At 44.4% G+C, this 24267-nt stretch overlaps 2 protein-coding genes across 10 annotated transcripts in view; one reads left to right on the forward strand and one right to left on the reverse strand.

Annotated features, from left to right (window-relative positions):
• The window catches only part of pdss2 (prenyl (decaprenyl) diphosphate synthase, subunit 2), a 60464-nt gene extending 49345 nt beyond the window's left edge, over window positions 1-11119 (reverse strand). For 2 of the 3 annotated variants that reach the window (XM_071365743.1, XM_071365742.1), the window contains exon 1: window positions 11005-11119. In XM_071365743.1, the coding sequence (XP_071221844.1) occupies window positions 11005-11066 (62 nt within the window). In that variant the 5' untranslated portion in view covers window positions 11067-11119. Of the gene's footprint in view, window positions 1-1294; window positions 1498-11004 lie in introns of those variants that run through there. The other variant, XM_071365744.1, reaches the window with a different exon arrangement.
• The window catches only part of LOC139553430 (sine oculis-binding protein homolog A-like), a 38260-nt gene continuing 14388 nt past the window's right edge, over window positions 396-24267 (forward strand). For 2 of the 7 annotated variants that reach the window (XM_071365732.1, XM_071365738.1), the window contains exons 1-6: window positions 396-712; window positions 13264-13335; window positions 19245-19380; window positions 20010-20222; window positions 22093-22244; window positions 22760-22783. In XM_071365732.1, coding sequence (XP_071221833.1) covers window positions 617-712; window positions 13264-13335; window positions 19245-19380; window positions 20010-20222; window positions 22093-22244; window positions 22760-22783 — 693 coding nt within the window. In that variant the 5' untranslated portion in view covers window positions 396-616. The remainder of the gene's footprint in view (window positions 713-13263; window positions 13336-19244; window positions 19381-20009; window positions 20223-22092; window positions 22245-22759; window positions 22784-24267) is intronic. The other 5 variants (XM_071365733.1, XM_071365736.1, XM_071365735.1 and 2 more) reach the window with 3 other exon arrangements.

Here is a 24267-nt window from a genome sequence, read left to right on the forward strand (position 1 = left end):
CATAAAATCATGCAAGTGTGTTAGAGCTTTGCCTTTGTTGCAACTGAGTTCTACCTAAACTCCTTGGTTCTATCACATGGAAGAGGTCAAGAACTTGATTGGGACCACCTGTCAGAGGCTTGCACAATTTCTATTGTAAATCTGTAATGGCTACAGATAAGCAACATCTGTCCAGAAGTGGCAGACAGGATAGGGCGCAAATACCTTCATGAAGTGGGAGAGCCTGCCAGACTAGGTTGTAAGATTGCATGTGTGAGGTGAGGAGGGCCCAAAGTTAAAACGTTACGGAAAATCGAGAGGAAATAGCCCACCTCTGATCAACAGCGTCATATTATGTTACAGGGGACGCTCCTCCCCCTGTCTAGATTTTTTTCTCACTCAACCTCTCATTTGACTCAGAGGCAGCTCACACACACCAACTTGCGCACAGACCGTGGAAAAATAGGGGCAGAAGATGGCTGACTTAACAGGGCAACGCAAGCCCTCAACGGCATCATCAACTTCACCCGGGCTGTTCCCCAGCTTGACATTAGCCTTTGGGCAACTTTAAAGCGGCCCCGCCTCGCACTTGTCCACTCTACCCCAATCGCAAATATTGACAGAGCTATTATAAAAAATGGCAGAGATGGAAAAAGAGGGCAGACCCCCCGAAAATAAAAGAAGCAGAAAACCGGCTCACCCGGTGAAAAGGGAAATCAACGAAGAAATGAAGGTAAGTGATCGACATTGGACCACTTGGTTGTGATTACGCATGGAAACAGAGCACTCATTAAAACGCGTGATATATGTGGATGCGTAAAGCGCGCATCCTCTTTCACATTTTAGGGTAGACCTGATTCATTAATGCAATTTATTGGATGAATAGCGAATAAGTTCAACGTCATATCAATTTTTGGGAATTAATTAAACCCATTCATAGTCCAGTGTCCACAGCAGGTTGAATAAAAATTGATAGGGTAGAATGTCTTGCCATGCGTTATAATACAGCCTAGGCTACACCGTCTTTGTTGTTCCACATAGGCCTAACAGTAGCCCACATTTACTTTTTGGCAATGAATGGGAAAACATATTCTGGAGAATTAGGACCCCATTATAGTAATTTGTGTGGTTTTCCTTGGCCCACATGGTTCCATTGAAGTAAATGGTAAATCCAGTGCGTCAGTCAAGGCGTCAACAGTGCCACTATACTATTACTACCGCTACTCCCGCAGAAACAACACTGAGCGTAGCCTACGCATTTCAATTGAAACATCGCGGGGAGACTATCATGATCAATGAAAGGAAATTGACTTACTGCAATTTATTAACGCTAGACATCGTCTCTAGACGGCATCGTGAACTCAAGCCAAACGATATCTGTCCTTTCCAGCTGTGGACGAGCCGAAGCGCTAGAGGTGTGCTTCCAGATGTGTGTCTACAGACGCCGGACAAGATCACATTGTTTATCGTGCGTTATACTGTTCTGCATACATTATAAGCCTACCTAATGGTACACTTATGCATGCCATGTATTGATCTAAATATTTAGCAGTAAGATAGATTTTCCTGCTGTGATGGAATTGTCGTACATTGTGGAAAAAACGTGAAGAGGGCATGGCATGCAGGGAACCTATCGCTGCTTTGTCTCAGGGTTTCATCATGTGTTCATTGTTTGTACACATTCTATGCCTGGGTTGAGAAAAACAATTTCCAGTACAGAATAATTCCCAAAGCATATTCGGATATAGGCTTATTGTTAGAGTATGGGTTTTATTTTTTATATATTGATTTAGAGGAATTATGAACAAAGATTGTCAGAAAAGCCTACAGACGTTTTGGTGTGCATCATGTCTCTTCTCCTCTAAGAGGTGTGTGTACTGGGTTTCAGAGAAACACCCCTTTTTCTCTTGCTGTGAATTGTGTGGAGGCATGCTACATACAATATTTGGATTTGAATATTGGTCTCATGCGTGCTACATTCAGCCCTATTGCATTTAAGATGCCATATGTATGTATTGATTCATTTTAATTTCTACAAAATGAGTGGCATATCAACGTAATTTAATTGAAATTACGTGAGAACAACTTCAATTCAACTGTTGTGTGCCCAGTGGGAGACAATGGACCAACAGGCATTCTAAATGGGAATTATTTTGACTAGCACATAATAGTATTCTGTGGATTTGATTTTGTTTCTTTGTCTCCATCAATCAAATTATGAAATGCTGTCCAAGTGTTTAATTAATTTCATAGTGTCAGACAGACAAAGTTGTCTGCACTGTTGGGAAAATGACTCAATCGTCATATTCATTCTCTGAAGTGACTGACTGACATCAGTTGTAAAAAAACTACTCAGAGCAAAGCTGCCATATCCTTCTGTTCCATCTCCTCCTCAATGAGCTTAGTTTAAAGCAATTACCTTAGTTTAAAGTGTGGAAGGTGCCACATCTACAGTATAATTATCAGCATATGTAGAGAATTCTGGATGTCTCCGTACAACCAAATATAAGATTAACTGATTCTCCTTCAACATTGAAGAACACAGTTCCAATTCAGAGCTGATGGTAGCCAGAAAACAGCAAAAGTCTACATCAAGTACAATGTACATCTTTCACTTACTACTGTGAATTCCAGTTCTATGTCAGCCTTAACAGATAAGTGATTATCAAGGAAGTGGTAATAGAATTAGAGACCGATCAAATAGCATTCCTAGCCAGTTTGTGGCTATAGGATGTGCTGTGGTGTCAACAAGCTGTTCCTGACCATCAAGACTCTTATGGGGCCACAATTACAATTGGCTTTATGTTGACTGAGATGCAGTAATTCCATCTGGAAAAACAAGGTTTAAACTTTGCACCTGGTACTAAATCAAATCTGACCCTGAAAGTGTTCATGGATTTTATATTATTCATAGTATTCATACCCCTTGACTTATTCCACATTTTGTTGTGTTACAGCTTGAATTCAAAATTAATTATCTCACCCATCTACACACAATACAATAATGACAAAGTGGAAATCTGTTTTTAGAAATTTTAGCAAATTTTTTGAAAATTAAATACAGAAATATCTAATTTACGTAAGTATTTATACCCCAGAGTCAATACATGTTAGAATTACCTTTGGCAGCAATTACAGCTGTGAGTCTTTCTGGGTAAGTCTCTAAGGGCTTTGTACACTTTGATTGTACAATATTTGCACATTCTTTTAAAAAAAAATCTTAAAGCTCTGAAAGTTGGTTGTTGATCATTACTAGACAGCCATTTTCAAGTCTTGCCATAGACTTTCAAGCTGATTTAAGTCTAAACTTGGTAAGAGATTCCAGTGTATATTTGGGCTTCTGTTTTAGGTTTTTGTCTTGCTGAAAGGTGAATTTGTCTCCCAGTGTCCGTTGGAAAGTACACTGAACCAGGTTTTCCTCTTGGATTTTGCCTGTGCTTAGCTTCTTTTTATCCTAAAAAACTCCTTAGTCCTTGCCGATGACAAGCGTACACATAACATGATGCAGCCACCACCAAGCTTGAAAATATGAAAAGTGGTACTCAGTGATGTGTTATGTTGGATTTGCCCCAAACATAACACTTTGTATTCAGGCCTTAACGTTTATTTCTTTGCCACCTTCTTTTGCAGTTTAACTTTAGTGCCTTATTGCGAACAGGATGCATGTTTTGGAATATTTTTATTCTGTGCAGGGTTTCTTCTTTTCACTCTGTCATTTAGGTTAGTATTGTGGAGTAACTACAACGTTGTTGATCCATCCTCAGTTTTCTTCCGTCACAGCCAATAAACTCTGTAACTGTTTTAAAGTCAACATTGGCCTCATGGTGAAATCCCTGAGAGGTTTCTTTCCGCTCTGGAAATTGAGTTAGGATGGACACCCGTACCTTTCTAGTGACTGGATGTATTGATACACTCTACTCACTCTACTCAGCAAATTGAATGTAGTCTATCACAGTGCCATCCGTTTTGTCACCAAAGCCCCATACACTACCCACCACCTTTATGCCCTCGTTGGCTGGCCCTCACTACATATTCGTCGCCAAACCCACTGGCTTCAGGTCATCTATAAGTCTTTGCTAGGTAAAGCCCCGCCTTATCTCAGCTCAGCTATATTTCACTGGTCATCCCCAAAGCTAACACCTTATTTGGCCACCTATCCTTCCAGTTCTCTGCTGCCAATGACTGGAACGAATGGCAAAAGTCACTGAAGCTGGAGACTTATATCTCCCTCACTAACTTTAAGCATCAGCTGTCAAAGCAGCTTACCGATCACTGTACCTGTACACAGCCCATCTGTAAATAGCCCACCCAACTACCTCATCCCTATATTGTTATTCTTTTGTTGTTGCTCTTTTGCACCCTAGTATCTCTACTTGCACATTATCATCTGCACATCTTTCACTCCAGTGTTAATGCTAAATTGTAATTATTTCGACACTATGTGCTATTTATTGCCTTACCTCCCTAACCTTACTACATTTGCACACACTGTACATAGATTTTTCTATTGTGTTATTGACTGTACGTTTGTTTATCTCATGTGTAACTCTGTGTTGTTGTTTTTGTCGCATTGCTTTGCTTTATCTTGACCAGGTCGCAGTTGTAAATGAGAACTTGTTCTCAACTGGTCTACCTGGTTAAATAAAGGTGAAATAAAAACATTTAAATAAATAAAAATATGACCAGTTCTTAGACAACCAGTTCTTATAGCCTCTAGCCGTACCCTTATCCTACTCCTCCTCTGTTCCTCTGGTGATGTAGAGGGTAACCCAGGCCTTGTAGCCCCCAGTACTACACCTATTCCCCAGGCGCTCTCATTTGTTGACTTCTGTAACCGTAAAAGCCTTGGTTTCATGCAAGTTAACATCAGAAGCCTAAGTTTGTTTTATTCACTGCTTTAGCACACTCCTCCAACCCTGATGTCCTTACCGTGTCTGAATCCTGGCTTAGGAAGGCCACCAAAAATTCTGAAATTTCCTACAACATTTTCCGTCAAGATAGAACTGCCAAAGGGGGCAGAGTTGCAATCTACTGCAGAGATAGCCTGCAGAGTTCTGTCATACTGTAGTGGTCTGTGCCCAAACAGTTTGAGCTTCTACTTTTAAAAATCCACTGTTGCCGCTTGTTATAGACCCCCCTCAGCCCCCAGCTGTGCCCTGAACACCCTATGTTAATTGATTGCCCCTCATCTATCTTCAGAGTTCGTACTGTTAGGTGACCCAAACTGGGATATGCTTAACACCCTGCCCGTCTTACAATCTAAGCTAGATGCCCTCAATCTCACACAAATGATCAAGGAACCTACCAGGTACAACCCTAAATCGGTAAACATGGGCACCCTCATAGATATCATTCTGACCAACTTGCCCTCTAAATACACCTCTGCTGTCTTCAACCAGGATCTCAGCGATCACTGCCTCATTTCCTGCATCCGTAATGGGCCCGCGGTCAAACGACCACCCCTCATCACTGTCAAACGCTCCCTAAAACACTTCAGCGAGCAGGCCTTTCTAATTGACCTCGCCTGGGTATCCTGGAAGGATATTGACTTCATCCCGTCAGTAGAGGATGCCTGGTTGTTCTTTAAAAGTGCTTACCTCACCATCTTAAATAAGCTTTCAAAAAATGTAGAACTAATAACAGATATAGCCCTTGGTTCACTCCAGACTTGACTGCCCTTGACCAGCACAAACACATCCTGTGGCGTACTGCATTAGTATCGAATAGCCCCCACGATATGCAACTTTTCAGGGAAGTCAGGAACCAATATACACAGTCAGTTAGGAAAGCAAAGGCTAGCTTTTGCAAACAGAAATTTGCATCCTGTAGCATTAATTCCCCAAAAATTTGGGACACTGTAAAGTCCATAGAGAATAAGAGCACCTCCTCCCAGCTGCCCACTGCACTGAAGCTAGGAAACACTGTCACCACCGATATATCCTCAATAATCAATAATTTCAATAAGCATTTTTCTACGGTTTGTTTATCCCATGTGTAACTCTGTGTTGTTGTTTTTGCTTTATCTTGGCCAGGTCGCAGTTGTAAATGAGAACTTGTTCTCAACTGGCCTACCTGGTTAAATAAAGGTGAAATAAAAATAATACACCATCCAAAGTGTAATGAATAACTAAACCATGCTCAAAGAGATATTCAATGTCTGTTTTCACATTTTTACTCATCTACCAATAGGTGCCCTTCTTGTGAGGCATCGGAAAACCTCACTGGTCTTTGTGGTTGAATCTGTGTTTGAAATTCACTGCTCGATTGAGGGACCTTACAGATAATTGTATATGTGGGGTACAGAGATGAGGTAGTTATTCAAATATTATATTTGAGATTCTTCAAAGTAGCCACCCTTTGCCTTGATGATAGTTTTGCACACTCTTGGCATTCTCTCAACCAGCTTCATGAGGTAGTCACCTGGAATGCATTTCAATTAACAGGTGTGCCTTGTTAAAAGTTAAGTCCATATTATGTCCAGAACAGCTCAAATAAGCAAAGAGAAATAACAGTCCCATCATTACTTTAAGACATCAACGTCAGTCAATGCGGAACATTTCAAGAACTTTGAAAGTTTAGTGCAGTCGCAAAAACCATCAAGCGCAATGATTAAACTGGCTCTCATGAGGATCGCCACAGGAAAGGAAGACTCAGAGTTACCTCTGCTGCAGAGGATAAGTTCATTAGAGTTACCAGCCTCAGAAATTGCAGCCCAAATAAATGCAAGTAACAGACACATCTCAAAATCAACTGTTCAGAGGAGACTGCGTGAATCAGGCCTTCATGGTCGAATTGCTGGAAAGGAACCACTACTAAAGCATACCAATAATAATAAGAGACTTGCTTGGGCCAAGAAACACGAACAATGGACATGAGACCGGTGGAAATCTGTCCTTTGGTCTGATTAATCCAAATTTGAGATTTTTGGTCCCAACCACCGTGGGATGCAGAGTAGGTGAATGGATGATCTCTGCATGTGTGGTTCCCACTGTGAAGCATGGAGGAGGAGGTGTGATGGTGTGGGAGCGCTTTGCTTGTGACACTGTCTGTGATTTATTTAGAATTCAAGGCACACTTCCCCAGCATGGCTAGCACAGCATTCTGCAGCAATACGCCATCTCATCTGGTTTGAACTTAGTGGGACTATGATTTGTTTTTCAACAGTACAATGATCCAACACCTCCAGGCTGTGTAAGGGCTATTTGACCAAGAAGGAGAGTGATGGAGTGCTGCATCAGATGATCTGGCCTCCGCAATCCCCTGACCTCAATCCAATTGAGATGGTTTGGGATGAGTTGGACCACAGAGTGAAGGAAAAGCAGCCAACAAGTGCTCAGCATATGTGGGAACTCCTTCAAGACTGTTGGAAAAGCATTCCAGGTGAAGCTGGTTGAGAGAATGCCAAGAGTGTGCAAAGCTGTCATCAAGGCAAAGGGTGGCTACTTTGAAGAATCTAAAATATGGTTACTGTCACGTCCTGACCATAGAGAGCCTTTATTTTCTATGGTGGAGTAGGTCAGGGTGTGACTGGGGGGTGTTCTAGTTTATTTTTTCTATGTGGGGTTCTAGGTTTAATTTTCTATGTTGGTGATTTGTATGAATCCCAACTAGAGGCAGCTGGTAATCGTTGTCTCTAATTGACGATCATATTTAAGTAGTGTTTGTTCCTACCTGTGTTAGTGGGATATTGAATTTTGTATTTTGAATTAGTGCATGTGCACCTCTGTAGTCACGGTTCGTTGTTTGTTTCTTGTTTTTGTTTGATAGTTTCACTTTAATAAATTATGTGGAACTTTAATCACGCTGCGCCTTGGTCCGTCTCTACAAACGAACAGGACCAAGTAGCGTGTCCAGGAGGTAAGGACATCCTGGACTTGGGAAGAGATAATGGCAGGAGACGAAAGCCTTCCATGGAAGCAGACGCAAGCGGTGAAGGAAGGACAGTGACGACGCCGGGGTTCGTGGCCACGACGCAAGCCCAAGAAGCAGCCTCCCCCCCCAAAAAAAATTGGGGGCACACGGGGTGGTCGGCGAAGTTGATGGGTGAGTCAGAGACCGTCGAGGAGTTATTGGACAAATTGGAGGAGAGTGAACGGAGGGGAGAGTTAGAAACCTTCGAGGAGTTGTTGGATAAATTGGAGGAGAGTGAAGCGAGAGAGCTGTTGGTTTGGCGTAGTATGCACGGCATTCGCCCTGAGGAGCATGTTAGCCGTCCGATGCCACCTGTGCCAGCTCCCCATACTCGTCCTGAGGAGCGTGTCATTTGTCCGGTACCATGTGTGCCGGCTCTACGCACCAGGTCTCCAGTGCGCCTCCCAGTCCGGTACGTCCTGTGCATGCTCCTCGCACTCGCCCAGATGTACGCCTCCACAGCCCAGTACGTCCTGTGCTAGCTCCTCGCATTCATCATGCGAAAGTGTGTCAACGTTCCGGTACAATTTGTGCCGGCTCTACGCGCCAGGTCTCCAGTGCGCCTCCACAGCCCAGTGTGTCCTGTGCTAGCTCCTCGCACGGTGTGTCATCAAACCGGTACCATTGATGCAGGCTATATGCACCAGGTCTCCGGTGCACCTTCACAGCCCAGTACGTCCTGTTCCTTCTCCTCGCACTCGCCCTGAAGCGCGTGTCACCAGTCCGGTGCCACCTGTACCGGTACCACGTATCAGGCCTCCAGTGCGCCTCCCCAGTCTAGTACGTCCTGTGCCGCCTCCCCGCACTCGCCCTGAAGTCCATGTCACCAGTCTGGTACCGGCTCCACGCACCAGGCTTCCTGCGACGAGCCCCAGTCCAGAGCTTCTGGCGACAGTTCCCAGTCCAGAGCTTCCCGCGACAGTTCCGAGTCCAGAGCTTCCCGCGACAGTTCCCAGTCCAGCGCTTCCGGCGACGTTTCACAGTCCGGAACCTCCAACGACGGTCCACAGTCCGGAACCTCCAACGACGGTCCACAGTCCTGAACCTCATGAGACGGTCCACGGTCTGGAACCTCCTGAGAGGGTCCACGGTCCGGAATCTCCTGCGACGGTCCACGGTCCGGAATCTCCTGCGACGGTCCACGGTCCGGAACCTCCAGCTCCAGGGCAGGAGCCTTCCTCTGCGCCGATGCCCAGTCCGAACACGGCGTCCAGTCCAGCTCCAAGGCAGGACCCTTCCTCTGCGCCGAGGTCCAGTCCAAACATGGTGTCCAGTCCAGCTCCATGGCAGGAGCCCTCCTCTGCGCCGGTGCCCAGTCCAGACATGGCGTCCAGTCCCGCTCCATGGCAGGAGTCTTCCTCTGCACCGATGTCCAGGCCAGGGTCGGTGTCCAGTCCTGCTCCATGGCAGGAGCCTCCTGCGGCATCTAGGTCCAGTCCAGGCACAGTGTTCAGCCTGGGTTCATGGCTGGATCCGCAGGATGAGCGGGTTCTTCGGCCCTCACCAGAGCCGCCACCAAAGAGGGTTGATCCTCGATCAGAGCGGATTCTTCGTCCCGCACCAGAGCTGCCCCCGATGCTGGCGGATCCGCGGGATGAGAGTGTTCTTCGTCCTGCACCAGAGCCGTCACCGACACTAGACACTAACCCGACACTAACTCTCCCTTTTGGTTTCAGGTTTGCGGCCGGAGTCTGCACCTTTGGGGGGGGGGTATTGTCACGTCCTGACCATAGAAAGTCTTTATTTTCTGTGGTGGAGTAGGTCAGGGCGTTACTTGGGGGTGTTCTAGTTTAATTTTCTATGTTGGTGATTTGTATGATTCCCAACTAGAGGCAGCTGGTAATCGTTGTCTCTAATTGGGGATCATATTTTAAAATTGTACCCCCTTTTTCTCCCCAATTTTCGTGGTATCCAATCGCTAGTAATTACTATCTTGTCTCATCGCTACAACTCCCGTACGGGCTCGGGATAGACGAAGGTCGAAAGCCATGCGTCCTCCGAAGCACAACCCAACCAAGCCACACTGCTTCTTAACACAGCGCGCCTCCAACCCGGAAGCCAGCCGCACCAATGTGTCGGAGGAAACACCGTGCACCTGGCCCCCTCGGTTAGCGCGCACTGCGCCCGGCCCGCCACAGGAGTCGCTGGAGCGCGATGAGACATATCCCTACCGGCCAAACCCTCCCTAACCCGGACGACGCTAGGCCAATTGTGCGTCGCCCCACGGACCTCCCGGCTGCGACAGAGCCTGGGCGCGAACCCAGAGACTCTGGTGGCGCAGCTAGCGCTGCGATGCAGTGCCCTAGACCACTGCGCCACCCGGGAGGCGGGGATCATATTTAAGTAGTGTTTGTTCCTACCTGTGTTTGTGGGATATTGAATTTTGTATTTTGAGTTAGTGCATGTGTACCTCTGTAGTCACGGTTCGTTGTTTGTTTCTTGTTTTTGTTTGATAGTTTCACTTTAATAAATTATGTGGAACTTTAATCACGCTGCGCCTTGGTCCATCTCTACAAACGCTCGTGACAGTTACTACATGATTCCATATGTGTTATTTCATAGTTTTGATGTCTTCAATATTATTCTACAGTTTAGAAAATAGTAAAAATAAAGAAAAAACGTTGAATGAGTAGCCACGTCCAAACTTTTGACTAGTATAGTATATATAATTCCATTTTGACATTATGGGGTATTGTGTATAGGCCAGTGTCACAAAATCTCAATGTAATACATTTTAAATTCAGACTGTAATACAACACAATGTGGAAAAAGTCAAGGGGGTGTGAATACTTTCTGAAGGCACTGTATGTAACAGTGTGACAAAATTGTTACTGCTAAACAAAGACCAATAAGACTAGTGGATACAGATGAAAAAGTAGCCCTAGTTCCATGTTTCCATAAGATACAGTATTTATCTCAAAAGCCACTATCTTAAACATTCTCTGCCAAACATGCTACAGTTTAACTCTCTCCCTTAACCATAAACTGAAGGCCTGTTTGCTACTTGAAACATTTTTACTGTTCGTTCTTTCTTTTCTCCCTCCTCTCTCATCTGCTTGAAAAAGCAAGAAAGAAAAAAAACACCACACAATGTGCCCTTGTGAGAGATCATACCTCAGAAAATCCAACAGTCTGACAGTGTTTCCTTCATCTTGTGCCGCTTTAATGTGCACCATGGTAAAATAAGCCACAGTAAGTAATCAAGGAGATACTTGGTGGGATAGGGGATAGTGCAGGGTAAGAGCAGGGGAGAAAGGAATGTATACAGCAATAGGCTGCCTAAGCTGTAAAAACTGAAACCTGAGCGTCTGCACAGGATCAGATATCAAGGAAGGTAGGGGGAAATGAAATCGGAGCAGTGGGAGAAAGTCTGGGCTAGGAGAGTGAAGGAGGGCCCACTCAATGAGACTTTTATTATGGTGTACTGTGACCTACTCTGGTTTCTGCCCAAGGTATCGGATTCCTCCTGCTCGCCCCTACCTTTCACTTCTTGCTAACTGAAGGAAACAAGCTTTTGTATTAAATAATATCATTATTCTAAACTGCTAAAGTTTTTTCTGTTCAAAGTTGAACATCGGCAGCAAGTCAGTGTTTCGCAGAGCTGTGATTGGGGTTGAATGGTGGTATTTTGCGACCATTTCTTATATTAAAGTTTGTTCATACTTCTGTTTCTACATTGATCACTTTTGATCTCTGTTGATTCAACTGATTAAGAGGTTGATGGTTAGTTGAATCATGTGTGTTAGTCCTGGGCTGGAACAAAGTCCTGTAGGACCAGGGTTGAAGGACACTCTGTAGGACAAGCCTGATAAATTGGATAGCCATAGAAGAGGTTTAGTCCAGCCCAGAGAGTTTGCACATTTGCAATAAACAGTTGACTATCAGTGACCAGACAGCACCATAGCACTGCCTCCCTCCTCATCAAGCCTGTGTGCTTCTTTCATGACCTGCCATACAGATTGGGTTCCACTCACTTTATACCACTCCCTCTTTCTGGAAGTGGCAGGGTGACAGAGGGGACAGGGAGCAAAGACGAGGGCAAACTTTCTTGAAGACGGAGAGAGACAGACAGATGACCGTTGCTGGCTTTGTACCCTTTCATTTTGTTTGAGTAATGTGATCCAGTCACATCTGAGTCAAACAAGCACTTAGTCAATGGGCAAGCAAGAGTCAATGTTCTTCTGTAACATGTAAAAACCTCAGAAGTGGTTGAAAGAAGTAGCGCAGCAGAATCGAACCGAGACAATAGTAGGGACTACAAACTCTTTCATTGAACCTGTCTCATGCAAACTTCAATTGACCTTTTGTGTTTGATGTCATGATGTCTTAGATTTTGTTTTCACTAACTATTGATGTGTTTATATCTTTTGATCTCCATAAGTATTGCTATTGACTGGTGATGAAACTCAGACATTGTGCCTTTTCATGTTATGTTGTTGTGAGTGTAGTGACTAAGAAGTCTCAGTGAAGTGGTGGATATGACTCTCAGCATCCTTAGTGACACCTAGTGACTGGAATATTCAACTGCTCTAGAGGGGCAGAAGGCAAACATTTTTTAAAGGACGGCTGATTTTGCCTTTTTTTAGATTTGGTATATTAAGACAGGGTTTCCCAAACTTAGTCCTGGGGGTGGTTAAGTCATTGAAATTTGGAGCTATTGGAATTTGAACATATTGTCCCATGTACATTGTGTAATTTACGGATGGTCCCTAACTAGCCCCATAGGGATATTCAAAGTCAACCCAAATTTACCACAGGCATTACCATCGGGTCTTGTGCAGCTGCACTCCGAATTGATGTTGGGGTAACTCACCTCACCCTGAACGAATGTGTTGGACCAACTGATTGTAATGAATAACCTCACTTAAGGGTCTGGTCATCCCTGCTAAAGACTGGCAGTATTATCAATGGATGCTTAGGAAACTTTTGAAAAGCAATTCATCGGTTAGGGCATAGATTACAAATGTCATAATGAAAACAAAATTATTATTGATTTGACATGATGTTCGCTTTAGTAGATGTGGTATGAATATATACATGATCGGCATGTGAAGCAGCTAGCCTAGTATTTTCTCAGTCTGTTCTTGGTGTAAGATATAAGTATATTATCAGTGCTTATATTTCTAAAACATTGCCTTTTTTCTTTGGCTAAATGTTACTTGTATATCATGCCTTGTGATTCCACGTCTGCAGTTTTTGATTCTGAGCTGATGTTATAACTGATGTTGATTACGCTTTCATGTAATGAAATTACCTCCCTGATCCAGTGGTATTGACAGGGCAGCCCGTAATTGACAATTAAATGCTTGATTGAGTACTATTTGATTGACAGTTCAATGCCAGAATGTAATGAAATGACTCGTGTCTCATCAGGTTCGGGATGAGCGGGCCCACCCATGGGCAGGCAAGGCGGGTGATCTCCATGGCAACCCGCCCTACTCCATGGTGAGCCCCCTTGTCCGTGTGAGACAATAGTGCTACTCTGAGCCATATATATATGTATTTATTTATTTATTTTTATTTAACCTTTATTTAACCAGGTAGGCTAGTTGAGAACAAGTTCTCATTTGCAACTGACACCTGGCCAAGATAAAGCAAAGCAGTTCGACACATACAACAACACAGAGTTACACATGGAATAAACAAACATACAGTCAAAAATACAGTACAAAAATCTATATCCAGCATGTGCAAATTAAGTAGGATGAGAGAGGTAAGGCAATAAATAGGCCATGGTGGCGAAGTAATTACAATATAGTAATTAAACACTGGAATGGTAGGGTGTGCAGAAAATGAATGTGCAAGTAGAGATACTGGGGTGCAAAGGAGCAAGATAAATAAATACAGTATGGGGATGAGGTAGATTGGATGGGCTATTTACAGATGAACTATGTACAGGTGCAGTGATCTGTGAGCTGCTCTGACAGCTGGTGCTTAAAGCTAGCGAGGGAGGTAAGAGTCTCCAGCTTCAGAGATTTTTGCAGTTCGTTCCAGTCATTGGCAGCAGAGAACTGGAAGGAGAGGCGGCCAAAGGAAGAATTGGCTTTGGGGGTGACCAGTGAGATATACCTGCTGGAGCACGTGCTACGGGTGGGTGCTGCTATGGTGACCAGTGAGCTGAGATAAGGCGGGGCCTTACCTAGCAGAGACTTGTAGATGACCTGGAGCCAGTGGGTTTGGCGACGAGTATGAAGCGAGGGCCAGCCAACGAGAGCATACAGGTCGCAGTGGTGGGTAGTATATGGGGCTTTGGTGACAAAACGGATGGCACTGTGATAGACTGCATCCAATTTGTTGAGTAGAGTGTTGGAGGCTATTTTGTAAATGACATCGCCAAAGTCGAGGATCGGTAGGATGGTTAGTTTTACGAGGGTATGTTTGGCAGCATGAGTGAAAGATGCTTTGTTGCGAAATAGGAAGCCGATTCTAGATTTCATTTTGGATTGGAGATGTTTAATGTGAGTTTGGAAGGAGAGTTTACAGTCTAACCAGACACCTAGGTGTTTGTAGTTGTCCACATATTCTAAGTCAGAACCGTCCAGAGTAGTGATAATGGACGGGCGGGCAGGTGCAGGCAGCGAACGGTTGAAGAGCATGCATTTAGTTTTACTTGCATTTAAGAGCAATTGGAGGCCACGGAAGGAGAGTTGTATGGCATTGAAGCTCATCTGGAGGTTAGTTAACACAGTGTCCAAAGAAGGGCCAGAGGTATACAGAATGGTGTCGTCTGCGTAGAGGTGGATCAAAGAATCACCAGCAGCGAGAGCAACATCATTGATGTTTACAGAGAAGAGAGTCGGCCCGAGAATCAAACCCATGTGGCACCCCCATAGAGACTGCCAGAGGTCTGGATAACAAGCCCTCCGATTTGACACACTGAACTCTATCGGAGAAGTAGTTGGTGAACCAAGCGAGGCAATCATTTGAGAAACCAAGGCTGTTGAGTCTGCCAATAAGAATGTTGTGATTGACAGAGTCGAAAGCCTTAGCCAGGTCGATGAAAACGGCTGCACAGTAATGTCTCTTATCGATGGCGGTTATGATATCGTTTAGGACCTTGAGCGTGGCTGAGGTGCACCCATGACCAGCTCTGAAACCAGATTGCATAGCGGAGAAGGTACGGTGAGCATAGCGGAGAAGGTACGGTTCGAAGACCCTAGAAAGGCAGGGTAGGATAGATATAGGTCTGTAGCAGTTTGGGTCTAGAGTGTCTCCCCCTTTGAAGAGGGGGATGACTGCGGCAGCTTTCCAATCTATGGGAATCTCAGACGATACGAAAGAGAGGTTGAACAGGCTAGTAATAGGGGTTGCAACTATTTTGGCAGATCATTTTAGAAAGAGAAGGTCCAGGTTGTCTAGCCCGGCTGATTTGTAGGGGTCCAGATTTTGCAGCTCTTTCAGAACATCAGCTATCTGGATTTGGGTGAAGGAGAAGTGGAGGAGGTTTGGGCGAGTTGCTGTGGGGAGCGCAGGGCTGTTGACCGGGGTAGAGGTAGCCAGGTGGAAAGCATGGCCAGCTGTAGAAAAATGCTCTACTGACGGGATGAGGTCAATGTCATTCCAGGATACCCCGGCCAGGTCGATTAGAAAGGCCTGTTCGCTGAAGTGTTTTAGGGAGCGTTTGACAGTGATGAGGGGTGGCCGTTTCACTACAGACCCATTACGGATGCAGGCAATGAGGCAGTGATCGCTGAGATCTTGGTTGAAAACAGCAGAGGTGTATTTGGAGGGCGAGTTAGTTAGGATGATATCTATGATGGTGCTCGTGTTTACGGATTTGGTGTTGTACCTGGTAGTTTCATTGATAATTTGTGTGAGTTTGAGGGCGTCATGCTTAGATTGTAGGAAGCCCGGGGTGTTAAGCATGTCCCAGTTTAGGTCACCTAGCAGAACGAGCTCAGAAGATAGATGGGGGGGCAATCAATTCGCATATGGTGTTCAGGGCACCGCTGGGGGCAGAGGGTGGTCTATAGCAAGCGGCAACGGTGAGAAACTTTTTCTGGAAAGGTGAATTTTTAGAAGTAGAAGCTCAAATTGTTTTGGTACAGACCTGGATAGTAAGACAGAACTCAGAACTGCAGGCTATCTCTGCAGTAGATTGCAACGCCGCCCCCTTTGGCAGTTCTATCTTGTCGGAAAATGTTATAGTTAGGGATGGAAATTTCAGGGGTTTTGGTGGTTTTCCTAAGCCAGGATTCAGACACGGCTAAGACATCTGGGTTGGCAGAATGTGCTAAAGCAGTGAATAAAGCAAACTTAGGGAGTAGGCTTCTAATGTTAACATGCATGAAACCAAGGCTTTTACGGTTACAGAAGTAAACAAATGAGAGCACCTGGGAGTAGGAGTGGAGCTAGGCACTGCAGGTCCTGGATTAACCTCTACATCACCAGAGGAACAGAGGAGAAGTAGGATAAGGGTACGGCTAAAGGCTATAAGAACTGACCATCTAGCACATTCGGAACAGAGATAAAAGGTTTCTGGGCACAATAACATAGATTCAAGGCATAATGTACAGATAAAGGTATGGTAGGAAGAGAGTACATTGGAGGTAAACCTAGGCATTGAGTAATGATGAGAGAGATATAGTCTCTAGAGACGTTTAAACCAGGTGATGTCATCGCATATGTGGGAGGTGGAACAACATGGTTGCATATTGAGCAGGGCTAGAGGCTCTACAGTGAAATAAGACAGTAATCACTAACAAGGACAGTAATGGACAAGGCATATTGATATTAGGGAGAAGCATGCGCAGCCAAGTGAATCGTATGGGTCCAGTGAGTGGTTGGGCTGGCTGGGGACATGGCGATTCAGACAGTTAGCAGGCCGGGGCTAGCAAGCTAGCAGTTAGCAGGCCGGGGCTAGCAAGTTAGCAGAAGGGCCTTAGAGGGATGTCGCGATGTGGGAAAGTCTGTTTTTGCCTCTTCGTGCGGTGACGTCGATAGACCAGTCGTGGAATTAGTAGAGTTCCAAGTAGCAGAGGGGTCCAAGAAACTGTCCGATGGATCAGCTATCAGTCCAATATGCTCTAGATAGCTAGCAGGCCGCGGTTAGCAGAATGGGCCTTCAGGTGACGTCGCGCCTGGGGGGTCTGTTGGAATCCTCGGGCAGATTATGTCGGTATTCCAGTCGTGAAGAATCGGCAGGGTTCTGTGCCCCGTACCGGCAGTAGAAGGGGTCCGGATATTGTAGCCGAGGAGTGGGCTTCAGGAGTAGCCCAGGATCCCTCGCCGGGAGATGGACATAGCATGGGCTAGCTCCAGGCTAATTGGTGCTTGCTCTGGGATGGAAACGTTAGCCAGGAGTATTCAACCCGGGTTGCGGTTAGCTAGCTGCAATGGTCCAGATGAAAAAGTTCAGAGTTTGTGGTAGGAATCCGGGGATATGGAGAGAAAAATAGGTCCGGTATGCTCTGGTTTGAAACGCGTTGTACGAACTGGCGAGAGCTTTCCGAGCTAAAGGTTAGCTGATGACCGCTAGCAGTGGTTAGCTGACTGATAGCTGGTAGCTGGTAGCTAGTTAGCTTCAGTTGAGGAGTTCTAGTTCCGATGTAAGTAGAAATACTTTAGAAAAACCCCCAGATCCACACCACATTGGTTGAGGCGGGTTGCAGGAGAGTATTTTGAAGTTGGGGTTTAGGAAAAATATTTAAAAGAATGCAAAGAAAAATAAAAAGATATAAAAAGATATGTACATGGGACAAGACAAAGACGTCTGACTGCTACGCCATCTTGGATTTATTGAGAGAGAGAGAGAGATTGTCCATTGAAATTGCAGGCAGAAAGCTGTATTTGTCATTTACATGACATCACATAATGCTATGGCAGCCATGTTAATGTTTCCTGGGTAGCCTAACACGGAAACCAAACCGGCTGCACGCGTGCGCCATCGTGCGCTATCGTGCATACATTTATTTTGTCCCCCTACACCAAACGCGATCACGACAAGCAGGTTAAAATATCAAAACAAACTCTGAACCAATGACATTAATTTGGGGATTAAAAAGCATTAAACATGTATGGCAATTTAGCTAGTTAGCTTGCACTTGCTAGCTAATTTGTCCTATTTAGCTAGCTTGCTGTTGCAAGCTAATTTGTCCTGGGATATAAACATTGAGTTGTTATTTTACCTGAAATGCGCAAGGTCCTCTACTCCGACAATTAATCCACATATAAAACGGCCAACCGAATCGTTTCTAGTCATCTCTCCTCCTTCCAGGCTTTTTCATCTTTGAACTTATATGGTGATCGACATCTAAACTTTCATAGTATTACCACGACGACCGGCAAATAGTTCGCCTTTCAATCACCCACGTGGGTATAACCAATGAGGAGATGGCACGTGGGTACCTGCTTCTATAAACCAATGAGGAGATGGGAGAGGCAGGACTTTCAGCGCGATCTGCGTCAGAAATAGACAGGAGTTCTATTTTAGCCCTTGGCATCGCAGACGCTCGTTGGCGCGCGCGAGCAGTGTTGGTGCAATAATCGAATAACATGGATTTCTAAATTTATTTTGCTCGCGCATGCTACATGTCCGGTCTGGTCAGCATGTAGCATTCACTAATTAGATAGCTAATTGAACTGTTAGAAATACAACATGAACATACAGTAGCACCACTAAAGATGACCAAACTCTGTCTACATACGATTCTGGTGCTACTATGAGAGTGTCTTGAGATTTTCAGGTTTAATGTATGAGGGGCAGAGGGTTCTGTCTTAATAGAGTAACACTATTGTGCTCCTTACATGTAAGGACGTGAGGTGGGGTTGACTGGATATTACTGCCTGTGTAGATTTGCAGTGGAAGTGCAGTGAAAATAACTCTGTGGTCGTTCTCAGTCATGGTTTAATGGGTTGGGAATTCTGTATAACGTATGATACGTAGACAATGTGGAATTGTTGTGCTGTGATCAGTATAGACTTGTTACATGCTACTCATGTGGATTGCTTCTGGAAATCAACTGTAAAAAGCTATGATCAAACTATTAGATTATGTGTTGGTAAATTGAGGCCTTGATCAAACCAGTCTGGGATAAGTCAGCTGTCAAGTTGTCCTGATCCAGTACGTGTGCACGTATCTCTAGTTAGGATTCTGCCATCAGTGAATAATTGCTACTGTGAATATATTAAGCATTATTGCAGGAAATTGGAGCAACCAATTCAAAAAACATGTAGCTTTGTTTCATATAACAAGCATTTCCTTTATTGTGTGTTTTTGGGGGAGAAAACCTTGTTCATATGCAAACAACCCCTTTCATCCCTCATTGCTCCCCTCATTACACTGTGATGTAATAGTGAAACGAGGTTCATGCTTGTTAATCCTAATGGCAAATATTGTGTCTCTTGTCTTGCAGAGTTTTGCAGAGAACACCATGAATGAGCTGCTTGGCTGGTATGGCTATGACAAGGTGGACCTGAGAGTCCAGGACAACATCGACATACGGAACTACCCAGATGGAGAGGCACAACAACACATCTCTGTCCTGAAAGGTGAGCATAACCATGGAGACAGATATTTATTTATCTGGTCATTGCAGTTGTTGATTCATTGAAAAAGCTATTTTCTGTGCACAGGAGCATACTTCTTAATCTAAAAATACGGTTTTGCAAGTGGTATTACAAGTGATGCAAAATGTGACATTTACTGTCTATGCTGAGTTGCAAACTCCCTCTGCAGGGTCAGGGACAGAGGCTGGGGAAAGTACTGCTGCAACTTGGCAGTAGTTTATCATGATTGATGAGGCAATTCAGTCAGGCTATCCAGTTCAAAATCTGCTGTAGTTGCATCATCCAGTCATTATGGTGTAGTTGTGTTTCAGCAGGAAACTGCACTTTGCTTTCCTATTGGTGATTAAACAAGTGTCTCTGGAATCTCTACATGGTGATCCCTGATTATAATGTTGGATAAAATTGTAGAAATTCACATCAGGCATTGAGCAAGCATAGGGCCTTATCTAATCAAAGCTGCTAACATGGTTTCCAGGGTAACACAAAGGACACCCATCTTGCATCAAAAGCATATTTGTTTGGATTCATTGAAGTGATCAATGATGTCCATTTCCATTGCTTTACATACAGCAACTCCAGAAAGACCAGCACACTCACTTTGTCTCCCTCAGAAAACTCTTTACCAAAAATCCCAGGAGGATCGGGGGAGAATAGTGATGTCTCCCCAAACCAAGCCAATAGCTCCCACTCTACACCGATATTGAGGAACGGAGTGACAGAGTCCTCCACCACCCCGTCCACCTCCACACCCAGCACCAGGGAGCATGGGAACATGCCCATCATAGTTCCACTGATCCCACCCCCCATGATCAAGCCACCAGCAGGTAAAACACTTCACACACACCTAAAAACAACAAACATACTGCATGTGTTTAAGCTTGCACTTTAAGGACTATCAGAATGGATCCTACAATCGAATCCCAAATATACATAACAGTGTAGTACGAATCTAACGAATCACTGCCATTTCAGTGCTCAAATCCACTGTCAGTTTTACAATCACTTGATAAATGAGGAACAAAGGTCTGTAAATACATAGACAGACACCCCAGGCTCCCCTCCTCCAACTGTTTAAGTGTCAGTATCACCTGGTCAACTCAGTGGAAATGTACATGGACAGAGGGCTTCAAGTGTGCCGTGATACTCAAGAGGCTCATCAGCCTGCATGGGGAGAGGAGAGTGCCATGGCATCACCCTAGAGGCGGCCTCACAGCCTCACACAACCTAACACAGCACGGGGAAAAACAGATGGTATGGTCCCTCTCTCACAGCTCAACACCAACCGCCCCCACTCCCACTCCCCCTCCCACCGCCCATCCAACTTGTACCCCTTTTGAATTATTCATATGCCCTGCAAGAGCAATAGAGGGGCTTTTGAGGTGCAGGTACACTGGATGATAGAGGTATTTAATATGGGCGCTGCGTAATTACAGTACAAGGCTCTCTCCCAGCAGATGTGAGTTCTTTAATAAGGAAACGCATAACGAGAGCTGAGAAAAAGGCCAGAAAAATCTGAATGCAAACATACCACGTCAAGTGACCTTTTTGTATGAAAATAATTAGATGCTTTCAAATGAACACTTTACATTTTAGTAATTTAGCAGACACTCTTATCCAGAGTGAATTACAGGAGCAATTAGGGTTAAGTGCACATCGGCAGATTTTTCACCTTGTCATCTCGGAGAGTCGAACTAGCGACCTTTCGGTTACTGGCCCAACGCTCTGAACCGCTAGGCTACCTGCCACACTTCAACTTGTTTGTTGTTGCCAAATATTTTATTTAATTACTGCCAGGTTGCCATTGGACTTTAGACATAAAACAATGCAATAATGGAGGCATGTAGAGGGGGAACTACCCCAGGAAAATTTTCTAGAAAGAAGAAATTAATATTAATATAGCTCTTCTACCCCAATTCACACCTACCTCTACAGAGATCTCTCAATATGGGCCATGCAGCAGGAGCATAAAGGAGCATAAAATATGCATGCTGTGGCCACGGTGCTATCTTTGGGCCTCCCGGGAGTTATTCCCCTTAATTGAAAATGTCTTTCCTTTAAAACAGATTTGCACTATAGATCTATTAAGCTTAACAAGAGGGAAAAAGCCTTCCCAGTACCCACCACAGTGTGATAAGGGAGCGAGCGGAGGTGAAAGACTAATGGGCACATTTCTTTTCACCTTTGCACACACTTAGTCATAATGTGATAATTGTGAGTCTCACAGGAAGAAGTCTCTCCACATAGTACAACACTGAGGGGCTAAAAAAGCAATGTAAATTACCCAGCAACCCTTGTTTAAGATGAGAGACCCATTTGATGTCATGGAGGGTGTTTAGTTTCCATGTTCTAATGAATCTCCAATGAAGCCCTCTGCAATTTAATTAGGTAGACTTCAGCTGAAGCATTTTAAAATCGACAAACAATTTTTGTCCACAGCGATTTCTTAGGGCATCTGTCTAGTTAGAATGTCTCTAACTGCCTTCATGACTGCAGAAAAAAAACTTGGGGTGGGAAGCACTGTCCTCTTTTGCCTGGAAGGGGAATACTGTCAGGATGCATTTTTGGTCGGTTCATTCACATGATGAGATTTGACAGGTGGCTGTCAGATTGTTTGGGTGGGTGGGGGGGGGGGGTTGGCTGGAGTGTTATCCAGTTATCCTCACATTGTGTCTGTTTGTGTTTGTGGTCCCCCAGACGAGGATGTGTCTAACGTCCAGATCATGTGCGCATGGTGTCAGAAGGTTGGCGTCAAACGCTATTCCCTCAACATGGGCACTGAGCTGAAGAGCTTCTGCAGTGAGAAATGCTTTGCCGCCTGCCGCAGAGCCTACTTCAAGAGAAACAAGGTAAACTCCTTCTTAACACTCCCATCTCATTAATGAACCAATTATGCAAGTGCACACAAGACCATGTGGTACATACATGTACTGACATACATCACTTCCTCCCTACATCCACTCTTCCTGATTTCTCAGATTAAGATGCTGTAGGACACTTGTCAGTCCTTAGGAATTGTATTGACCAACTTTCAACTTTGTACAATATCTCCACTAGATGGCTGGGTGAGGAGCCCAGAAGCTTAGGTACTTTGGATATTTCGCTCCTGAGTTTTGGCCTTTCTTTTGAGTACCCATTGTAGTAGAATAACACAAAACCAATATCCATCCTTGGCTTGTGGTTTCATCATTGAACATGCAGAAACACGGTTTCAGTCACACCCTATGCAGTTTACTTTCAAACATGCATTGGTTCCAATTATCAGTATATATTATCTTTACAAAGACAGACCATAAAGTAAATAGTGTTTTAATTTGTCCTGATTTCTGAAGTTAAACATTCTGCTTTCTTTCTTATACCTAAGCTTGGATATGTAAGGAATTACAGTGTAAGTATGATATGTTTTTATTTATGTCTTTATTCCTTTCCCTTTTTTCATCAAAACATAATCACTTAGCATAGCTCTGTATGCTACCGGCTGTTGAAATGAAAGTATACATATGTCTGATAATTTAAGATACTGTACGGGAATCCAGTTTTTTCTGTTCACATTATCAATTTTCATAGCATGAGTTGCCTTGTACCTGCTGTGGTTTCTCCCACATTTGTTAAGTATTGCTAGTCGTAAAGTGACAGTTCACACTAAAGTCTAAGTTTATTTGACACTTCTATGAGTGCTGTACGTAGATATATAAACAAAAGCACAAGTGAAGTGATATTGCATTTCAGTGAGTAAGGACCAAAGTGAAGAGCTATCCAGGGACAGAATTCCCACGTTAGGAAAACAGACATGGCTAGAGCACAGAAAGTCCTTGTCTGCTGAGGAGGTGCAGATTCTATATTATGTCTCACACTCTCACATTCATGCAGGCCATTTGTGTAAGTGATATCCACATGTTTCTTTTTTCATGCACCCACAAGATTGGCCACAACTCCAAACCCTCCAGTTTTTCCAACAAAAAAAATGGCATGGCTGAAAACGTATCTTGTCTGTTTGTGTCTGAAAGGGGAGCCAGGACATAGCGAGTAGGGTGGCGTAGGGGTGGGCAGTGGAGACGCATCATGTTTCGCTAAATATCTACAGCTGCTTCGTCCGCGTAATCCAATCTCCTCTTATGGCGAGCGCGGGTGAGGAGGATTCAGTTTCCTCCATTGCCACTGCACAACACCATCCATCCAGTGCACCAGGAATAATACCAACATTCAGCCATGTGATAGGGTGGCTGGGGGTAGAAGAGTTTTGATCCAGTTTTGAGCTCATCTAATGACTAGTCTGGTTTATTTCACATAGGCATTCAACATAGACACACACTCTCTCTCTCAGCCCTCCCCTCACATCATGTAAAAGCACTAGAGAGGGTAAAGTCCAAGTGAAGAGGCCCTAGCTTGTATTTTACAGCCCATTTCTGATGTAATACGTCTATCTTTTTTCATGGCTCAGGAATCTTTCCTTACACCTCTAGAGACCTGTAAAATTCCATCTCTGTCTTTGTCTCTGAGGTCCCTCCAGGCAAGTGCTTCTTTACGTAACCCCAGTAATGTCACATCACCTCAAACAGACACAAATTTTTATACACAGGCTGTCGGTTGCCTGCACTGCTCTGACACACTCTGCAATTTACTTTACCATCTGGATCCAGTATCAAGGAAGACACACGGAATAAGATGTGTATGTGAGTGTGTTTGATGAAGTGTGTTACCTGTCCTCATTGTGATTCAGTCCTGGCTAGAGAACCTATAGGTCCCCATATCGCAGCAGGAGAGCCTAGTGAGGGAGGTGATTATTTCATAGCTGACAGCGATTAATACAAAAAAGGGAAAGGGGGAAACTTAGAGAGTAGTTTGAGGGAAGAAACCAGAGCTTGAACTTGC

This window comes from Salvelinus alpinus, chromosome 25 (genome assembly GCF_045679555.1).
Source record: "Salvelinus alpinus chromosome 25, SLU_Salpinus.1, whole genome shotgun sequence".
Classification (NCBI taxonomy): Eukaryota; Metazoa; Chordata; class Actinopteri; order Salmoniformes; family Salmonidae; genus Salvelinus; species Salvelinus alpinus.